Raw genomic sequence first — 21,316 nt, 5'->3', positions numbered from 1 at the left:
TTAATATGCTTACAACACCTAGAAGTGAAATATAAAGGTTAAGAAGTTGCCCCCCTCATCCACAGACTAACCAGACGTATTCTGGCTTAGCTTTCCAGAATAAGTATCCTCTATGCCCTCTTAGCTACTAAGCTTTAGGCTGACTAAAGTCTCAAAAAAGGCATATTTAAAAATAGCTAAATATTATAATCCAACACACCAATGTTTTCTATCCTTTTCTATTTATCTTTCTTTTTGTCCGTCTGAAATATTTGATATATTTTCATAAATACTTCTACATCTTTGCCCTATACTGCCATCTACTGCTGACTGTGCTCTAAAATAATAGGTGTAATAGGCTTACAACACCTAGAAGTGGCTCAATAAGTGGTCTTCAATAAAAGAAAAAGACACAGGAACCCTTGATTAGCTTTAGAGCAAAAGTTGATAACCAAATAAACCAACTATTCTTTCTCCCAGGTTTTCTATTAGATAAACACATAGATTTCCAAACTGTTTGTCTTTTAGATTTCAGTTTGTTTTCATTTTTTTTTTAAATCCAAACGTTCATAAATGACTTGATGGTATGGTAAAATGGTAAAACAATTGCACACCACCAGTTTGCTGCAAATCTTTGGGCCGAAGCAGACTTCAATAAATACCTATTTAGTAAATGCCTAATTTTTAGCATCTGTAGCCATCTGCCATCTACAGTTAACTGTGCTCCAAGATAGCTTTAGTAAAATGTTTAAATGTCCTTATGTCATCTGGAACTATAACATAGATAAAGGTAGAGAAGTGGTATTTCATTGAGAGGGGTTTCGGATCTAGGGTTATGGCTGTGTAGAATTATGGTTGGGAACAAAGGTTAGGGTAAGGAACAAAGGTTAAGGTCAGTGTGGGATTACAGTTAGGAGCTAGGGTTAAGGTTAATAAGAGGTTAGGGTTAGCAGGTTAATAACAGGTTAAGCATAGAAACCCGTATTAGGGTATGGAATTCGTGTTAGGGTTAGAAGAGCCTTACAGTTTAGAGGAAGGGTTAGGGTTAGGAGAGCCTTAGAGTTTGGAGAAATCATTAGTGATAGTAGAGCCCTTAGGGTTTGCAGCTATGGTTAGGGTTAGATTTGAGGGTTAGGGTTAGTAAGGGTTGGGGTTTGGCTTTTGAGCAACATGTAGAGCTTGAACAGCCTCTAAACAGTTTAGAGTTAGGGTTAAGGTCAGGGATAGCATTAGGGTTAGAGAGCTTAAAACAAAGGGAAGGGTTGGGAGAATCTTAGGATTTATAGGTAAATTTAGGATTGGAAAAGCCTTAGGGTTATCAACTATTGTTAGGATTAGGGTTAGAAGAGCACAAGGATTTAAAAAAAATAATTTGGGAGGGAGGAGCCATGGGGTTTGCAGCTTTGGTTAGGGTTGAGGGTTAGAGTTCTGCTTATAGCAAAGGAAAGGATTAAGTTTAAGGTTAGCATCAAAGTAAGGGTTAGGGATATGAGAGGATTAGGATTTAGAGCAGTCATTATTGAAGGGAGAGACCTGCAGCTATGATTAGGGTTAGGGGTTGGCATTAGAGTCAGATTTAGGATTACCATTAAGGTAAGGTTTAGAGTTGGTATTAGGGCTAGGAAACCCTCATGGTGTCATGGTTGGGTGTGAGCTTGGAGGGAGAAGCAACAGATCAGAAACAAACAAAACCATGTGCTTTGAAAACTTTAATGCGAATGCTCAACTCCTGGGGCTTATATATCCAAACCCCCCTGGAGCTGACAAAGGAGGAGGCCAAGAAAGCTAACCTACACTGAGTTAGGCTCAGGGCTGGCAAAACGCTGAGGTAATGTCCGAGGGGCCAGCCTGGGCACAATTCTAGAGGCCACGGCAGTGGTCAGAGACCTGAAGGTCGGCCTAGGAAATTATGGCCTGGGGACTGCCGTCACAGAGTCAGGGCCACCGGGGCCACCGTGACTAAGGCAGAGGCGGACGGGGCTACCAGGACTAGGGCAGACACTGTCCTAGGATGCTTCTTAGACCCAGTGCAGGGGGTGGGAGACAGGAGGATGACAGCCATGCTGGAGAACAGCTCCCACCCCATGCATGAGACTCTGGCAGCACTGGGCAGCTCCTTTAGTGACAGGAGCGGTATCGCAGGTCCTTCCTTCCTGCTGCCGTCAGACTCCACAACCAACACTGTTCCCAGCGGACCACATACGCACACTCGTGAGGGAACAGAGGTCCCTCAATGTAAAAATACAATGTGCAATAGGTAATAGGGTTGGTAATAGGGTGAGAGTTAGTTTAAACCCTTAAAACCCTTAAAACCCTTAACGTTAAGTGCAATCATTATTGATGGGAAATACTTAGGGTTGGCAGCTATTATTAGGGTCATATTATAGGGTTTATTTTGAGTCAGAATTTGGATTAACATTAAGGTTAGGGTAAAGGTTAGTAATCAAATCAAGTCAAGTGGGTTTTATTGTCATTTCAACTACATACAGAGTACACAGTGAAATGAAACAACTTTCCTCCAGGACCATGGTGCAACATAGACAGTGCATACAGAACACAAGTGCAACACAGTACAAGTGCAGAGAGACAATACAACACAATACAGACAAAGAATAATAAATAATTAGGGGTAGTGTGCAAATTATGCAGTGTGCATTAAATATCGAGTCCAGTGAGGTAGTAAAGTTATTTGTGCTAAATGCTTTCCATATTGTCTGGGGTAAATGGTTGGTGAATGGTTGTGTGTGCATAGAACAGAAAAAAAAAATCAGTTCAGTCTCTGGAGTTGATAAGTCTGATGGCTTGGGGGAAGAAGTTATTGCAGAGTCTGGTCGTGTTGGACCGGATGCTGCAGTACCTTCTTCCTGATGGCAGGAGGGAGAACAACATGCTGTTTGCTTTGCGGATGCAGCGGGCAGTGTAAATGTCCATGACGGAGGGGAGAAAAAGTGGACACTAAGTGGACACCAAGGAACTTGGTGCTATTAACGATCTCCACAGAGGAGCCGTTGATGTTGAGCGGAGAGTGGTCGTTTCTTGTTTTCCTGAAGTCAACAACCATTTCCTTGGTCTTGTCTACATTCAAGTGAAGGTTGTTGACTGTACACCAGTTTGTCAGCTGCTGCACCTCCTCTCTGTATGCTGACTCGTCGCCTTTGCTGATGAGACCCAGCACAAACTTTATGATGCTGTTAGAACTGTGTTTCACAGCACATTTATGAGTCAGCAGGGTGAACAGCAGAGGACTCAGAATACTGCCCTGGGGTGCCACAGTGTTCAGTGATGGGGCTGGAGATGCTGCCCCCCGACTAACTGGGGCCTCCCCGTCAGGAAGTCCAGGATCCAGTTGCAGAGGGGGGTGTTGAGGCCCAGCAAGCTTAACTTCCTGATGAGATTCTCCAGGTGGGTAAGGGAGAGATGAAGGGTGGTGGTGATGGCATCGTCCGTGGAGCGCGCTCCTATCTGCTCTGAATGAGGCTAGCCTGTCTAGCTGAATGGCACTGTCTGGAATGTTGTCACTAAGCCACGATTCCACAAAGACTAAAACACAGCAGTCTCTGAACTGACGCTGGGTAGTTTGCTGGAGTCGAATGTAGTCCAGTTTATTGTCGAGGGAACAGACGTTTGCGAGGAATAGCGATGGTATAGCCGGGCGGCTAGAGCTAGCCTTTAGCCTCGCGCAAATCCCGGCTCGCTTTCCGCGCTATCCACTGTAGCAGGGTCTGGCTGGTATAAGATACATATTTGCAGATGTTAATGTTAGGGTTAATGTTAGGGTTAGGGTTATGGTTAAGAGACACAAGGGTGGCCTCATCCAAGGGTCTGGGCACCACAGGCTTAAGCTCACACACGGAAAACAGGATGGATTCGTGAGTGAGAGGGTAACTGAATTTTATAAAACACAACGTTTACATGCTTGACAATGACAAAAGGGCCCATGTACTTAGCTGTCAATTTGTGGGAGGGGATCCCCGTCCAGAGGTCCTTGGTCGCTAACCAGACACGGTCTCCAGGTTCATAGGACAGGGTCGCCCCTCTCTTCCGGTCCGCCTGAACTTTATAGCGCCACAGGAAGGTCTGGATGTGCTGGTGGGCTTTGGTCCAGACTGCTTCCCTGCGACACATCTACTGCTGGGACTTGGGTCTCCGCGGCCGTCCAGGGGGTCAGCGGGAGCTGATAACCAAGAAAACATTGATAAGGGATCAGGCCAGTGGTCGTGCACCTTTTCGGCCCAGACCAGATACCGGGACCAGTCGCCGGGGTAGTCACCCCCGGGTGTTAACAGAAGGCCCCCAAACCCGTGACATGAATTAAGCCCCCCGATCTGAGAATCCCGAAATTCCAGAGGACGTGGTCCACCAAGGCCTGAGCTGTCTGTATTGCCGACGGAGTGATGCAAAGTATGGAATAAACTTTACCCCCCCTTGAAAACCGATCCACCATGGTCATCACCACTGTGTTCCCCTCTGACTTGGGTAGGTTCGTAACAAAGTCTATGGCCAGGTGAGACCACAGGCATTCAGGGATGGGCAGTGGCATGAGCTTCCCCAAAGGGAGCATCCTGGGGGTTTTACATTGCGCACATTTGCTGCATGACGCCACCACCCCATGAATATCTGCCCTCATCCTTTCCCACCAGTACAGTATGCTGGGGAAGTGTGAGCCCATCAGGGACTCAGGTTGCGCAACAACGGGGTGACATGATGGGCGCTGTCAAACTACTAAAGTCCCAAATTAACCTACGGTAAAAGTTGATGAACCCTAAGAAGTGCTGGACCTCCTTAATGGAGCCAGGTCACGGCCAATCTACGACCGCTTGAACCTTGGCCTGGTCATTCTGAACCCCCCGCTCGCTAATGATGTACCCCAGGAAGGGGATCTCGGTGACATGAAATACGCACTTCTCTAACTTAGCGTAAAGCAGGTGGGCCCTGAACCTTGCCAGGACCAGGCGAACATGACGAACGTGCATGGGTAGGTTGGGGGAGTACACCAGGATGTCGTCCAAAAAGACCACTGCGAAGCGTCCAAGGTAGTCTTTCAGGACATCATTAATAAGTGCCTGGAAGACGGAGGGGGCATTCACTAACCTGTATGGCATGACCCAGTACTGGAATGACCCACCCCCTGGTGGTCATAAATGCAGTCTTCCATTCATCCCCCTCCCTAATGCGTACCAAATTATACGTGCTGCGGAGATCTAGCTTCGTAAAGACCCGGGCTCCCTGCAGCTGCTCCTTGTGATCTCGTTGATTGCCCGATAATCTATGCACAGCCTTAACACACCCCCTTTTTCTGAATGAAAAAGAACCCAGAAGCCATCGGAGACTTAGACGGGGTAATGTATCCCTGAGCTAGTGCTTCATCGATATACTCTTCCATCGCCCGCTCCTCTTCCTCCGTGAGGGGGTAGATCCGAGCCTTGGGCAAACCCTTATCTCGTCCGTGATGTGAGTGATGGGCTGGGGACCCACGGGCTGTCCGTCCAGGGCGGTGATGTGGAGGGGCCTCAGCAGCGGCACAGTTGGGATGCGCAGTCGCTCCACCACGTCCGCCCGTAGAAAGCTGCCCTCCGCTCCGCAGTCAATCAGTGCTGAAACGATAAAAGACTGACTCTGGTTGGAAATCATGACAGGCAACGTGATCGACCACAAGATGAGTCCCCGGACTGGAACACTCACCGCATTGGTCCGTTCCTGAGTACCTTCCTCGCGCTCCTCTGTGAATAGGTATGACTTAACTCTGAGTCGTCTTTTACAGTCCTTGCTTCGGTGCCCCGCTACTCCACAGTAATAACAGAGCCACTTACGGCTCAGTGACCGGTACTGTAGATGATGTTGGGGTGAGTAGCCCCTCTGAACTCATGAACCCTTTCTTGCTCTGTGCAGCCGACCGGCCTGCCTTCTGGGCCTGGCTGCAGAACCCCCAGCTCTCGGGGACCTGGGGTTAACAGGACGACTAAGGAGCTGATCTAACCGGATAGCAAGCGCAATAAGCTCGTCTAGCTCAAGTGACTCTCCCCGGCACGCCAACACCCGCTGCAGACGTGGGTTAAGCCCATTGCGGAACAGGGCTATCAAGGCCGGCTGGTTCCACCCACTGCCCGCGACCAGAGTACGAAACTTTAGTGCATATTGGGCCGTCAACCTAGCTCCCTCCCTGCTCCATCAGCAGGAGGTAGCCCTTCGTGAGCCCTTTTCGGGGGTGTTGAAACACCGCCTTTAAATGTTTAAGGTATTCCGCGAAGGACTTCTCATTGAGATCCTCCCAGGTGGCTGTGGCCCAATCGAGAGCTTTACCCGCGAGACGGGATGCAAGGAAGGCGATCTTCGCCTGGTCAGTGCCGGTCAGGTGATTCTTAAAAAAGACTGCACACTGTAGCAAGAACCCCTCGCAAAGCTCCGGATCGTCATGATATGTATCCGGTTTTCCCACTAGGCTAGGGAAAGTCGTGACAGGGCCAGGAGGACTAGTAGGCTCTAACAAAGACTGTACAAGTTTTGTGAGCCCCTGAATGCCACCCACTAGTTGGGTGACTTGTTGCTGCTGGTCAGCCTGTTGCTGCACCAGGTGACCAACAGTCTCTGACACACTCTGCAGAGTGTGCTGCTGTTGCCCCAGCAAAATGTTACGGGATGAATGTACAACAGAAACACAAACGTGACAACACAAATCAGGCAAAACAAATGAGCACACCTGTGACTGACGAGAGACAAGGGATAGGCTAGCGTGCCAGGGATGAGCCAGAACAATAACGCTAATCAAAACCTACAGGCCGTGCCTGGGTGAAACAGTGAAACACAAAAGACCACGCTAGTCAGGCGCTTCTGAACTTACTTGACTCCAGAGCTGAGGGAACAGCTACCGAACCCAAACGACAGAACCGATAATACAATAGGCACCTGAATACAGGTGATACCTCGAGCCCGTACTTGAGCTAACCGTGACTGTGAGTTAAGCTCACTCACATGAACTAGCCCCTACAGATCCTTACGGTACACTCTGTCCTTAGATAAGAGAGTCAGAACGGTTTGGCAGATACACAGGATTCCCTAGGCTAAGGAGGTTTGCCTATATTCCCAAAGGCCGTCGGTTTAACTTAGGGTACCCGGAGAAAAGACCCCAGGTGCTCACAGAAGGCTCCCCAAACCCTAGATGTAAACTGAGCCCCCCGATCAGATACTATGTCCTCCCGGAATTCCAGAGGACGTGATCTACCAAGGCTTGCGCCGTCTGCATTGCAGAGTGCAATGCAGAGAATGGAACAAACCTAACCCCCCTAGAAAACCGATCCACTACGGTCATCATCACCATGTTCCCCTCCGACTTAGGCAGGTCTGTGACGAAATCAATAGCCAGGTGAGACCACGGATGTTCGGGGATGGGCAGTGGCATAAGCTTCCCTGAAGGGAGCGTCTTGGGGGTCTTGCATTGAGTGCACTCGCTACATGAAGCCACTACCCGATCTGCCCCCATCACTTCCCACCAATACTTGGATGAGAGCAGATAATACATGCGGGACTCTGGATGACCTGCCGCCGGGGAAGCGTGAGCCCAGGCGATGAGCTTCTTCCAGAACGCCCCCAGGACGTAGACCTTGTCCTCTGGGCATGAGGGGTGCACGGTGGTGCGTTTGAGGACCATGGCTATCTCTGTGTCTGGGTCCCACTGTATTGCCGTGACGGTTACACACGATAGTAGGAGCGGTGTAGGAGCGGTCTCTCCCTCATCCACCGACTAGTGGATGCGCATGAGCGTCCGCCTTAGCATTGCAGGAGCCCGGACGATACGAGATCTGAAACTGGAACCTGGCGAAGAACTGGGACCAACTTGCTTGCCAGGGTTCAGACACTTGGCATTTCTGAGGTATTCTAAGTTTTTGTGATCATTTAGAACCAGAAAGGGATGGGCAGCACCCTCTAACCAATGGTGCCACTCCCCTAGCACCATCTTAACCGCCAGGAGCTCCCTATCCCCTACCCTGTAGTTCTGTTTGGCCCCCGTGAGCTTTTTAGAATAGAACGCCACCGGGTGAAGCCTGTTGCCCTCCCCGTGACACTGGGAAGGAACAGCCTCCACCCCAGTGTTGGAGGCATCCACCTCGACCACGAACGGCTTTCGGGGGTCGGGGTGGCGCAACAGCGGGGCCGACATGAAAACGCATTTGAACGCTTGAAAGGAGCTCCCTTGAGCAGAGTCGTGATGGGTGCTGCCAAACTACTGAAATCCCTGATGAACCTATGATAAAAGTTGGCAAACCCTAAAAACTTTGACTTTGGGCTTGTCCATCTGAACCCCCCCCCTCGCTGATTATGTACCCCAAAAAAGGGATCTCACACACGTGGAACACGCACTTCTCTAGCTTGGCGTACAGCAGGTGGGCCCTAAGCTTTGCCAGGACCAGGGAAACATGACGTACGTGAGACGGCAGGTCGGGGGAGTACATGAGAATATCGTCCAAAAAGACCACCACGAAGCGTCTGAGGTAGCCTTTCAGGACGTCATTGATAAACGCCTGGAAGACGGAGGGGGCATTTGCTAACCCCTACGGCATGACCTGGTACTGGAAATGCCCCCTGGTGGTCATAAACGCCATCTTCCATTCATCCCCATTAGTAATATTAGATGGTTTTCAAACACAAACTTGAAAAAGGTCTTGTCACAGCAAAATTCTCAAAAGAATTCAAGTCAGAACCTTCCAACCTTAATTTAGTTTTTTTAGATGTTCAGAGGTAGACTTAAGCCTAGCCCAACTGCTTGACGTTATGCCACAATTAATCGCCAGACATTCTCCTTCAGGATTTTCTAATAAAGAAGACTGACAAGTCATTCAGATCCTGCAGAAGCAAAGCAGCCCAGAACATCACACTGCCACCACTAGGTTTGACTTAGTATGAAGTTCTGAGTGTGGAATTCAGTGTTAGCTTTATTTCAGGTGTACCGGGCCCCACGTCTTCCCAAACAAGTTCCATTCTTCTAATCTGCTTCCCTTTGCCAGAAGTGATGTTTAGATTTGACAGGTCTAGCTATAATAATGTGTAGTGTGGCTAGTGAAACTGAGCTAAATTGTGATTAGAATTTGATTAACTGGTTGAATTGGTTGCAGTATTTTTCCTTCAATAAAAGAAAAGATCATTTAAAAGGGTGCATTTATTTTGTTTACTTATTGTCTTTTCAATCAATTTGATTATTGGAAACATTCATAGAGTGACAAGCATGCAAAAAGAGATTGGAAAGGGTGCAAATACTGTTTTATATGTGTGCACAGCGCTGCTTCACAAAGTTGAATTACTTTTGTCTTCTTTCATTTGTAATCTTGAAAATCAGTCATTCCAAAAATGATTCACATGCAAGAGATTATATTAACACAAAAGACAGGGGATAACGTAAATGTAAAGGCAGCAAAGTACAGGGCAAACTGAGAAACAAAACAAACACGTGACAAAGGAATGTGGGCGAAAATAACAAACCCACCTGAGGCTGGTGGAAACCTAGGGAGCTAAGCTTGAACGGGGCAACTTAACAGGGAGATAGAATCAGAACACAACTACTGGCCGGGCCAGAGGATAAACAGGGCATAACATAAACAGGGCTCGTCAGGCGCAACAGAAGTTACTTGACGTGACTAAGGAGCTGTGAGATCAGCAGCTGAACCCAGGAGGCGACCAACAGACAAACCTGAACCTTGGCACGTTCGTGAACGGTAATAGCCGAGTAAAACTGGAAATGTGGAGGACTCCCACGGACGATTAATTTTCTGCAACGAGACTGCTAGCGTTCGCTCCCTAAATACCACCGCCTCAGGTGACACAAATCAATGAAACAAAGAACACAAATGAAACACACATGAGGATAACTAAAACATGACATGGTTAGGAGGGGTTAGGAATAGTCTTAGGGTTAGGGTTTCTAGGGTTCTAACAGTTATTGATGGGAAAGATTGGCAGTTATTATTAGGGTTAGGTTTAACTTTTAGGTCAAATTTACAGTTAACATTAAGGTTAGGGTAAGAGTTAGTAATAGGGTTAGAGATATGGTTAGGGTTAGTTATGTAGGGTTTGCATCTTGCAGGATTATGATTAGCATTAAAGTTAGAATTAGGTTTAGCATCAAGGTTAGGGTTGGCATTATGTTACGGTTAGGTTTAGCATTAGGGTCAGAGTTAGGGTTAGGGAATCTTATTGAAAGGTCAAGAACAATGGTTAAGATTAGGTCCTAGGATTAGGGTTAATAGTGAGTTTTAGGATTAGTATAGGGTTAGGGGTGAGATTTAGCATAAATAGTTAGTGTTAGGTGCTTGGGTTTGGATTAGGAGCTAGGGTTAGGGTTAGTATGAGGTTAGGAATAGGATCTAGGGTTAGAGTTACTGCAGGGTTCAGTTTGCGAGCCAGAGTTAGCATTCAATGGCCTATTTTTAAGAGTTAGGGTTATGGCTAAAAGCTTGGGTTACAGGTTGTTTAGTGTTGGGAGCCAGTAATAGACCTACCATAGGAAGAAGGTTAGGAGCTAGGGTTAAGATTTATGTAAGTTAAGTGTTAGGATACGCCGTCATGACAGGTGCCTCAGTTAGCCTTGTCTATATTGCCCTCAATAGAGACTCAAGGCTAACCGCACCAAGCCCTATCTCTCCCTCAAAGTCCTCCCTATTCCATAGGGGAAAGCCTTCAAATGAGGGAGAGACCCAGAAAACCTGCCTTCCCAGTCTCCTGCTGCCTTGAGCGGAGGAGGGCTCCTTCTCCTTACATACCCAACGGGGGCCCGGAAGGGGGTCCATCTAAGGGCACATCTGGCCCAGGGATTACCCACCATGTTCATTGTTTGTGTCTGTCCTACCGTCAAGTGGCTTGCTGAGGCAGGAGGCAGAAGCGGATGTATGTGCAGGTAGTTTTATTTAACAGATACGTGGAACTAGAGCAAGACAGGATATAAGGAAACAAGAAAAAGGGGATCTCTAAACATCACCAGACAAACCCAGACAATCCCAAGAACATTAACCTAAGGTTAATGTATGAGGTTAGGAATAGGATCTAGGGTTAGAGTTACTGCAGGGTTCAGTTTGAGAGCCAGAGTTACTATTATCAATGGCTTAAAGAGCTAGGGTTATGGCTAAAAGCTTGGGTTACAGGTTGTATAGTGTTAGGAGCCAGTTTCCTACTATAGGAAGAATTTTAGGAGCTAGGGTCAGTTTTAGGCTGAACCAGGCTTCAATTTAAAGAATGACAATTTAGCCTATAAACCAGTAGACCAAGCATTTGTTTCTGTCTCTCAATATTATTTTCTTTTTCTTCCTGTCTGTCTTTCATTTCTTAAATATTTCTGCCACATTGCCCTGTACTGCCATCTACTGCTGACAATGCCCCAAGACAGCATACAACTAGTCTCTTACACAAGGAAAAGTCATTGCTTCAATTTAGTGCAAATGTAGACCATGTCTCCTCTTAGCCATACAAATTTAGGTTAAAACAGGCTTCAAAGAAGGCCTACTAAAAGAATGGCGAAACATCCTATAAACAAAAAAACAAGCAATCTTTATATCACTCACTCTTTCTATTTCTCTTTCCTGAAAAATAAAAATGTTCACCAAACTGAGTAAAAACTAAATATTCACACCACTATCACACACTGCCTCATACTCCCCTGTGTGAATAACTACAGAAGCATTTCATGAGTCGATGATAATATGTAAGCTCAAGGTCCTTGAAGCACATCAAATGTAATTCACATAATTTGCCGTTTGTGTTTTCTCTTTCAATAGTTAGATATTTAATAAAAATTTTATAACTACAATGGTATGTCCCAATTACTTAAGCCCCCCAGTTCGAGGCCTCAAGAGTTTCATGGCAGTCCAATCCAATGATACAAGTATAGAAATCACATTTTTAGATTTGGAACAGTTTTAATATTAGAATACTGTGCTAATGTTGGTGGCTTTAGCTTTGCCAGTGTAGTGAACTACATTGTGTGTGCTTGTATAAAGGTTGATATGATATAAACAGGTACAAATGAGGAGGCCAAATGAATGACCGAAGCAATTTAAGAAATAGTTTTATGTTTTAACTCAGAAAAAAAACTATATTCTGCTGGGAATATTCACTGCCTGTATGTGCACAGCATGAATACCATGTGCAGGAAAGGAACATCAGCTTTTAGCATGTTCAGTGTACTCAGCTCTTTTAGGTGAGAGAGGAATAAAGTGCTTCACTAAGCACTGCAGCCAGGCCTGCCTGTGTTTCCAGGAAGAGGGGTAGGTTAATCATCATACACTCATGCACACACACACACACACACCTGTGCCTCCACTAAAACTCCTGAACTAAGCACTCTGTGTGCATTAACAATGCGGTGCCAGAAGGAAAAGGATATTCCTAGTTACTGATCTGTCTTTGATTTGCTCTCTGATTTTCGTTATTTTAGGATTGGTAGCACCACTTCTGAGTAAGGCCAGAACACTCTGACCCAACATTTACCAACAAACTCAAATGTTGGGCTCGTGTGACACAGCTGTGTGTGATTGATTGTTAACCCCCCCCCCCCCCAATTCACCCTGCTACAGCATGCTCTCCTCATTTCACGCAGTTCTAGAATGCACTCTCTCAGTCATGCCTGTTGTTCTAGAATGTTCTTTATTCACACTGTTCTAGAACAGAGGTCACTAACAGGCAAACCGTGAGCTGGACCTGGACCTATAACCTTTAAACTACTGAGAGCTCATTGATTTTGACAGTGTTTATATAAACCACTGTAACTTTTCTAGCCTTTACGGTACATTTTTAACGGCCCAGGACACTCATAGAACAATCACATGTGTTGTAAATATCACGTGATGCTAGTGTACCACGAAAACCAAGCTTTTAATCAAGAATGGACAGACTCATACATGTTTAAACTGCATTAATCTGAGAAGTTTTTACTTGTTTAATTTGTTTAATAGTCTTAATGCATTCATTATGAGTGGTTGGACAGGTCAAGAATTGACATTAGGCTTTACCAACCATGGGCAACATTTATGAGGAGCTGGCTAAGGATCTGAAAATGAAACGTATCAATTCATACAAAGCAGAGAATGCTACTTCCACCTTTTTACATTGCAGTTTACATAGTCTAAAATGTAATTAAGAGACAGCAGGAAACCCTGGAAATCAAGGCAAGAAAGACCAGTAAAGAACTGTTCATATGCTGGCAAGAATGCCAAAGCAACCGCTCACATGACAACATTTTGTTTTTTGCTAATACTGTTTTATTGTGCAGTGTTTTATGTACAAACATCTCCAGGTGAGTCTTTAGGATGAAACCTTATCTGTTACCTCATCACAAAAGCCAGTGTCAGAGTCTACAGTATGCAACACTACATCTAGATTAGCCACAGGCATTTCGGAAACAGGCACTAAAGTATTTAGCAAGAAAGAGTAGGAGAAATGAGAGAATAGAGAGCCAAACGTTTCTTTTGTAAAAGTGTAGCACACTCAGCGGCAGTAGAGTACTGGGCTATTGATGACAGGGTTGTGGGTTTAATATCCAGGCTTGGCAAGCTGCCACTTGGGCCTTTGAGCAAGCACCTTAACTCTCTTTGCTTCCTGGGTGCTGGGCATGTGTTTGCTCACTAGTGTATGTGTGTGTGTGTGTGTGTGTGTGTGTGTTTGTGTTCACAAAATGGGTTAAAGGTAGAGGCCAAATTCCATCTGTGTCCATTCTACACAAATGGAGACTATAGGTGTCTATGTTGGGTCTTCTTTTTTTTTAAACATTTGCATAAAACTGTAGACATGTAAAGACAGTTAGATATGTAAAAGACCAGTCGGCAACTAAAAATGACTGACTCACCTGACCAAGCTCAAGAAGAGTCTGGACATATGCCAGTGTGTTGAATAAAGTGTATTGCATTAGGGAAAACACAAACCTTATTTCAGAGCATGAGGTTAGGGTTGCTGAGCTAGGGTTGGCCACTGCTAAAATGAAAAGCCACAAAAATGTCTTTCTTTTTCTACAAGCATCCATGGCAAAAGCTGTTTAAAAAAATAACCAGAGCCAAGAAGAAGAAAGCGTTAGAGAGAGTTCAGAGAGCTGTGCATCTTTTTTGCTTAGTTTGTCAGTTTGTATGATTTCAGGCTAAAATTTGAACAGTTAAGTTATAAAGTTGTCTTTATGAAACCTTACATAAAATCAGTACAAAATATAGATCTGTGTCGATTCTTTAACCCTTTTGCTTCTTCTGCGACTTTTATTACTAATTGGTGACTACAACAGAAAGCAATGCAAACTAGCTGAGTTGTTCCTAAGTTACACCAGTGAGTAAAAACTGCCTGGAACCACCAGTGCCAGAATGAATGTACTCTTAAATGTACTCTGATATTAGGGCCTACATTTAAAAACACATGACTTACAATATAATTGGAATTACTGTGAACAGTAAATGGTCATTCGAATCATGTGTATTACGAGGCAGAATTGTGTGTGATTTATTTTATTCTTTCTTTAGGATTCATTAAGGTAAGCCAACCACCGATTTATTGCTGGCAAGGCAGAACAAGTGAGCACTGCATGTGCACAGAGACTGAAGCATTTACAACTTTTAGCATTTTCCTTCACTGCATGTGTGAGTGGTTATATGTGCTGTGGATTTATTTTGGAAATAATGCATAGTTGGCTGAAATCAGTGAGTGTGATTGTTTCATTCAGCTCTTTGCCCTTTATTTCAGAAAGTCCCTCCTTAGTAAAGCATTTGGTGAAGTATAGCACTACATATTATTGGACTGAGTACCTGAGGTGCTTTAACAAATCTGACCTATAGATAGTTCAGTGATGGAAGGACACATTTCACCTGGTAACATACTAAACATGCGATCACTAAACATGAAAAGATGTTTATTGTAATAATATGATATATAATATGAATATGAATATAATATTTTGGTGCACATCTCATTAAGCTTATATTCATAAGCAAATATTCATTAGTAATCAAACATACTTTTGTTGTGTAAGACCTTAGTGTTGTTAACATTGAGTCTTAATTGATCTGTGAACATTTTTTTAGTTTTTTTCTAAAATATAATATACATATAATAATAATATTGCACAAATAATGTTACAATATCACTTTAGAATAATACAAACAAACATTAGAAAAAGGTAGCAAAAATATTTTCAGTACAATCTTCTGTACAATCAGCAGCTAACCTGTGATAGTACTGGGTCAGTGCTAAAGGAGGACTGGGCCAGTGTGGAAGAACTGGCATAAGATGTGAATCAACATGAAGTAGGATGGAGATTGACTGTGTAAGTAAATTAGGTATACCCCGCCTTCTCTCAGGTCTAGCGTGGAAACACAGATCTCTGTTAAAACATGGCCTTAGTAACTAATAACTTAGTGTTTTTATGTCCCTGACTTTGTGGAGCCAGGATTACTGTTGTTATCTGACATGTTAAGTAAAAGTGTTAGAGGTATGCATCAGAAGTTGCTCTGTCCAATACATTGTCCATTGTGACACAGGGGAAATGTGTTATGGAGCTTCTCATGTTCAAGTTTTTCTGCTTCAATACCTGGACACCTTACAATCATTAAGGGAACAGTAAATTTAATGGTATATTGAGACATCTTACAAGAGAAGAGAAGGGCAGCAGTCCATGACCTCAAGCTGAAGAGATGTTGGGTGATGCAACAGGACAATGGACAAAGGACCCAAAGCACAAAAGAAAATAAATTATAGAATCGTTGAAAAAGAAGAAGATGTGTGATGATGATGAGTCCTGACCCTTATCGTTTTGTGTCATGACCTGAAGAGGGTTGTGCAAACAAGGCATCACAGAACATTTTATAAACTGAAATACATTTGCAACAAGAAATGGTCCAAAATATGGTGCAGGTGATTGCTCCTACAGGCAGCGTTCAACAGCCAGGGTTGGGAGGGTTACTTAATAAATGTAATCCATTTCCGATAACTGATCGCTTGTTCAACAATCAAATTGTGACATAAGATTACGTAATGTTATCTGAAAACCTTTTACTTGTCTTTTTCAAGCTATGTATTCACACAAAGACAAAAGAAATACTGAACAAATTCATATGAAACCATCCTGCATTGACACCACATACCAAACCAGGGACAATCTTGTGTCCTCATGTAACATATTCTACTGCAGTTTACCATTGCTGCTGGAACAAAACCTTATCTCAAAAATCAGAACTTTACAGGAAATCTTAATTTTTCAAAGTTAATGTAAAAGATTTTAAATGTGAAATTAGATTATTTCAGGTATTTTGGATGATTGATATTGGTCTTCAATGGTGATTTTCTTACCTTTACATTTTTTTTATTCAAGTGAGGTCTTTTGAAGCTAAGAGAATATTTACCGCAGGAAGGTATCATTTACACTGATAATATTTGCCTTTCCGCTTTTAAAAATATTCTTTTGAAATTTAAATTACTAAATGCATTTTAATAGTGTGGCATGCAGGAAAGGCAAGCTCAAAATTCTCCATGGGGGCTCTGTTACCCTTAGCTAGCTCAGTGTGCTTCAATAAAAAAATAAAAAAAAGAAACATCAACAACACCAACAGCATCTCACAAACACACCATCACTCACAAAAATACTTAGTAATACTTAGTAATGGTGATCCTTGTTAGCCTGTAATGTAATCTTGTTTGTAATTTGTTTAAATGCATGTGTAATCTAATTACCTACTTTTTCTACCACTGTCAAGGAACACAGTTACTGTTTTTTTAAGTATCCTGATTATGCAATGCCATTACTTGTATTCTATGACTACCAAACCCTGTTTACAGGTTATTCGATTTGAGAGTTCACTGACTTTTTCTAGCCTGCACTGTGAAGGTTTACTCAACATACTCAATACAGGACATGCACAGTACAACTGTTTGTGTTATTAGTTTAGTTAGATGTTTATTTGTCTACAATTGTGACCTAAATGATGATGTTTTAGAACCTGTTTTAGTAGCAACCAAGGCAGAAATCCAGGGAAGTGGTTCACTTACTTTTTTCTAGTAACTGTAAAAGTTATTAACAGAAGTACTTGAGTATTTAAGCAGGATGATTTTTTTATTAAATGGGATTCAATTGGCAATGTAACCTGATCCTAACCTTGTTTCATTTATATCAGTGTGGCTTTATTCCCGCTGCTTGAGTTGAAGTTATTCATTGCTAATCTGTTGTGAATATGCACCTTTCAGTAGAAGGTAGAAACTCAGGAAGATTTTTTTTTTGAAAAAACGTTTTTATTTCTGTTCTCTGTCTCGTATAAAATGTACAGTCATAGATTATTTTACAAGATAAAAAAACTTTGTCACACAAATCACTCACAACTTTAAATACGGGCCTATACAATACTGCTTTGGCATTTCAAAACTTAAATATTAAAGTGCTATGTTTTCCCCACGTCCGATGGTTGGAAATACATTCTTGATGCTTTATTTTGTTGCTTCGTCGACCACAGAATTCAGAAAGTCGTTGTTGTTGTTCACAGCATTAGGACAGACTCTCGGCTGGCTCGAGTCTCAGTAAAGTGCAACTGCGCGACAGACAGACAGACAGACAGACAGACAAGCCTTGGACTCACACGTTCTCTTTTTTTGTTGCAGACACATCGAGCAGTGAAGCAGGGGTGAAAAGGCAGCAGTGCGTTTGCTGTAACACAACCTCGTAATGCGTCCGTAAAAAAAACCAGAAGTCCTTCTGGAGTGCACATACTGGTCCACTCGCCATCAAACGTAATGTTCAATGTAAAGAGCAGCTTTCAAATGAAGTGGATTTCTAATAGCAATAATTATTGTTTATATTATTATTATTAACAACAGAAAAAAAAAAAAGTTGGGAGTTATGAGGTTGTGATACTACAGTGCTGATTAGCCGCTTCTCGAGCGAGTCTCTGAGGACAGCTCTAGACCTCGCTGGGCGATCTGGAGCGGTAGGACACGTTGGAGTGAAAGCAGCCGCAGAACAGCACGTAGATTGAGCGCTGGATCTCCGCGTTGCGGTACGCGTAGATGATGGGGTTGATCATGGAGTTGTAGGTGGCGGGCAGCAGCGTGGCGTAGGTGTACACGGCCGGGTACTCGCGCTCGCCCACCAGGCAGTAGACGGCGAAGGGCAGCCAGCTGGCGCCGAACGTGCCCAGGATGATGGCGAGCGTCGACACGCCCTTTTTGGTGGCCACGTAGTGCGAGGCGGCGAAGAAGTGCTGCTGCAGCGCGATCTGGTGCGCGTGGCGGCACACGATCTTGCAGATGCGCACGTACAGGCTGAGCATGAGCGCGAAGATGACGAAGAAGGACGCGGCTAGCAGCGTGACGTTGGCGCGCCGTAGCGGCCGCACGATGCTGCACGCCTCGGCGTCGTCCAGGCAGTTCCAGCCCAGCACGGGCAGCAGGCCGAGGCCCAGCGACGCGCCCCACGCGCCCACCAGCATCAGGTGCACGTAGTGCAGCGTCTTCTCCGACACGTAGGTCAGCGCGTTGTACAGCGACAAGTAGCGGTCCACCGTGATGGCCAGCAGGCTGCTAATGGACGCCGTGAACGAGGCCACGAGGAAGCCCACCGTAACCAGGCTGATGGTCTCCGAGGAGACCACGTACTGGAACACGAAGTTCAGGATGAGACCCAAGCCGGCCAGAAGGTCCGCCGTGGCCAGGCTGCCGATAAGCACGAACATAGGCGTGCGCAGCGTCGGGGTGTAGAAGATGATGGCCACCACGATGGCGTTCTCACACGCGATCACCGTGCCGGACAGGCACAGCATGATGTCCCACGGGTTCACGGGGAAGTCCAGAGGGGACGTGGAGGAAGAAGAAAAGGAGGAGGAGGAGGAGGATGAAGAGGAGGATAAGAGTGCGAGACTGCCGCTGCTGTTGAAGGCTTCGGCTTCCACCCCCAAGGCCACGGAGAGCCCCGTCAAACTCTCATTGGTTGCTGCGCTCTCGTTCATCTCTCCGGCGATCGCCCTGAAACAAGACACGGGACTTGAATGCGAACAGGTCTTAGACACAAACAACCAAAAGTCAAAAGGCTTGATGTGGGAGAGGTGCTAAGAGTTTAGTTAACAAACAGGTGAGCGAGGATGAACAGCTAATGCAACTGCCTTTATACACTTTAGACACCTCCTCCAGAAAAATCACACTCAGTCTGAATCTGTGTACCTGTTCAGTCTCGCGGTTTGTTTTCAGCACCACGGACAGCTCCGTCCGTTTCCATGCGAAACGCATGGAAACGGGCGGAGCTGTCCGTGGTGCTGAAAACAAACCGCGAGACTGAACAGGTACACTAAGACATTAAAAACAGACAAACTGCCGCAGGAAAGTTCATAGAGACAGATTTCACAGAGTATCAGTTCTGGGCGTACCTTTTCTTCACATGGAGCAAAACTGGGATCGCCTTCTGCGAAAGAAATACTGTTCAGCTGGCTTCTTCCCGGTCCGTAAACGCTCTCTCAGGTAAACCGCTTTCTCCAGTTCCTCTCTCCGTACAGAGGAGAGATGATGTCGAAGGGGGCCAGCCAAGAACGGCATTGACTGTACACTTCTGCAGAGAGCACGAGGGACTGGTGTTTGTGGGAACCGGGAAGACCGGTAATAAACCTGAGTGACGTCAAGGCTCTCTCTCTCTCTCTCTCTCTCTCACTCTCTCACTCTCTCACTCTCTCACTCTCTCACTCTCTCACTCTCTCTCTCTGAGTGGGTGTGTTGTCAGAGCAGGTATAAAGTGCCTAACATTGAGATATGCAACATAGCAGATTGCTTGCTTGCTTTCATCTCTGCATTTCAATTTGAATGACTGGACATGATGCTATTGCAAGCATTATAACCACAACAGACTCACCCTCCTATTAAGACACAGGGTCCACCTGTTTCCTTGTTCATTTGGTTTAACATGTCCATTTATTCTCACTCATTACGAATTGAAGCAACACCAGCACGTTAGAGTGTGTCCCTCTTTCCTTAAGCCACAGGAGCTTTAGTGAGATCTGGTACAGGTGATGGGTGATTAGTTCACACTGGATCACAAATGCTACCCTAAAGTATCCCAAAGGTACATGAAGAAGCTCAATCACTTTAGAAAATTACACTGCTCCATAACCGAGTGCTGGTTCGCTTTTTGCACCTCTAGCCAATACTTGGCATTGGGCATGGTGACATGGGGCTCATTAAGATGCTCCAGGTAGCTCCCTATTGATAATACTTTTTTTAGAGAGAAATAAAGGCAGCAATATAGAGAATTGGCATTTCTTGCTCCATCCACAGGTCACTGGAGCCCTTCGGATGTTATTTCAAGGTAATAATAAGCTGTGCATAAACAACAGAATGCCTGTGTCAGCAATAAGTGCACTTACTTAAGTAGATTATTTGAACCATTGATGTCTGGATACCTTTCAAAATAAATCAAGTCAACTTTTAGCTGTTAGGATTTTTTGTGTACAACAACATTAACAAAACACACATAAAACACACATCATCCACATTACATATAACCTTCACCACCACTGGTTTCCATCACCACCACTGTAAAGAAATCCTAGTTGGGTTTCTCTTCAATTAACCCTCTCGCATTAAAGCACTCTGAATGACTTTGATTACTCAATGATAGAATTATGCAGAAGCTTTCATAAGTTGGTGAATAACCCTTTAACATTCACAGACACCTGTTAATCACACATGTTTTGTTAACATACAAAATTCACAAAAACGATTGCAAAACAGGCGCTCCACGGGCAGGATGGGGGGAAACACCAGTGCCTGCACTCCACACGTGTTGGCGTCCAACGTGATGCAAAGATAAATGCGCTGATTTAAGCAGCACAGTTCTGTCCTCTGCACAAGAAGAGATGACGACCTGTTTTGTGCTCAAGCCATTCACACACGGCCCTGACAGAGCCGAACAGTTCCACTGTGATCCATTACTACAGCTTTCTTATGTAACAGCAGCCAGAAACACACTTTGCTTTAGCATGAAGAAGTAGTTTAGGTAAAAGAAGGGTTACAGTAGTAAAAAAAAACATTTTGGGTAACAGGTTTGTTACTTGATCCCGTTAATATTTTTTTTTTCACTTAATTGACTGAGCTGATTTAAACCATTTTAAATTGCCCTGTAGTTCATGTAAAATAACTTAAACTAAAATATGTAATACTACTTAGGTGAGGAAAATCATGGAGAAACACAATGATTTATAGAAAGATTTAAGGTTCTGTGAAGGTTTTGTGAAGACACATGTTGTAGTTAACGTAAGGATCCCCAGTGGTCAGTTATTGTGAAAATTCATAAAGTCTATTGGCCAACCAATTTATTTAGTTATTCTTAGAAACCTCATAATCTAGAACAACGACGTAG

The 21,316-nt window shown here is 44.5% G+C and overlaps 1 protein-coding gene across 1 annotated transcript; it reads right to left on the bottom strand.

The window, feature by feature from the left end:
- Positions 1–17,187: 17,187 nt before the first annotated feature.
- gpr6 (G protein-coupled receptor 6) lies at positions 17,188–19,582 on the bottom strand. Its single transcript, XM_072679566.1, has 2 exons — positions 19,335–19,582; positions 17,188–18,936 (listed from the first exon to the last, which is right to left on the bottom strand). Exon 2 carries the CDS (start codon positions 18,918–18,920, stop codon positions 17,877–17,879), a length of 1,044 nt encoding a protein of 347 aa, XP_072535667.1. The 5' UTR covers positions 18,921–18,936; positions 19,335–19,582; the 3' UTR covers positions 17,188–17,876.
- Between the last annotated feature and the right edge of the window lie 1,734 nt (positions 19,583–21,316).

This window comes from Salminus brasiliensis, chromosome 1, assembly GCF_030463535.1.
Source record: "Salminus brasiliensis chromosome 1, fSalBra1.hap2, whole genome shotgun sequence".
In the NCBI taxonomy this organism is placed as follows: Eukaryota; Metazoa; Chordata; class Actinopteri; order Characiformes; family Bryconidae; genus Salminus; species Salminus brasiliensis.
This window is presented reverse-complemented; position numbering and strand designations above follow the sequence as displayed.

Bases quoted from the DNA above. Each gene is read 5' to 3' on its own strand.
- gpr6 (XM_072679566.1), bottom strand. From the start codon at position 18,920: ATGAACGAGAGCGCAGCAACCAATGAGAGTTTGACGGGGCTCTCCGTG.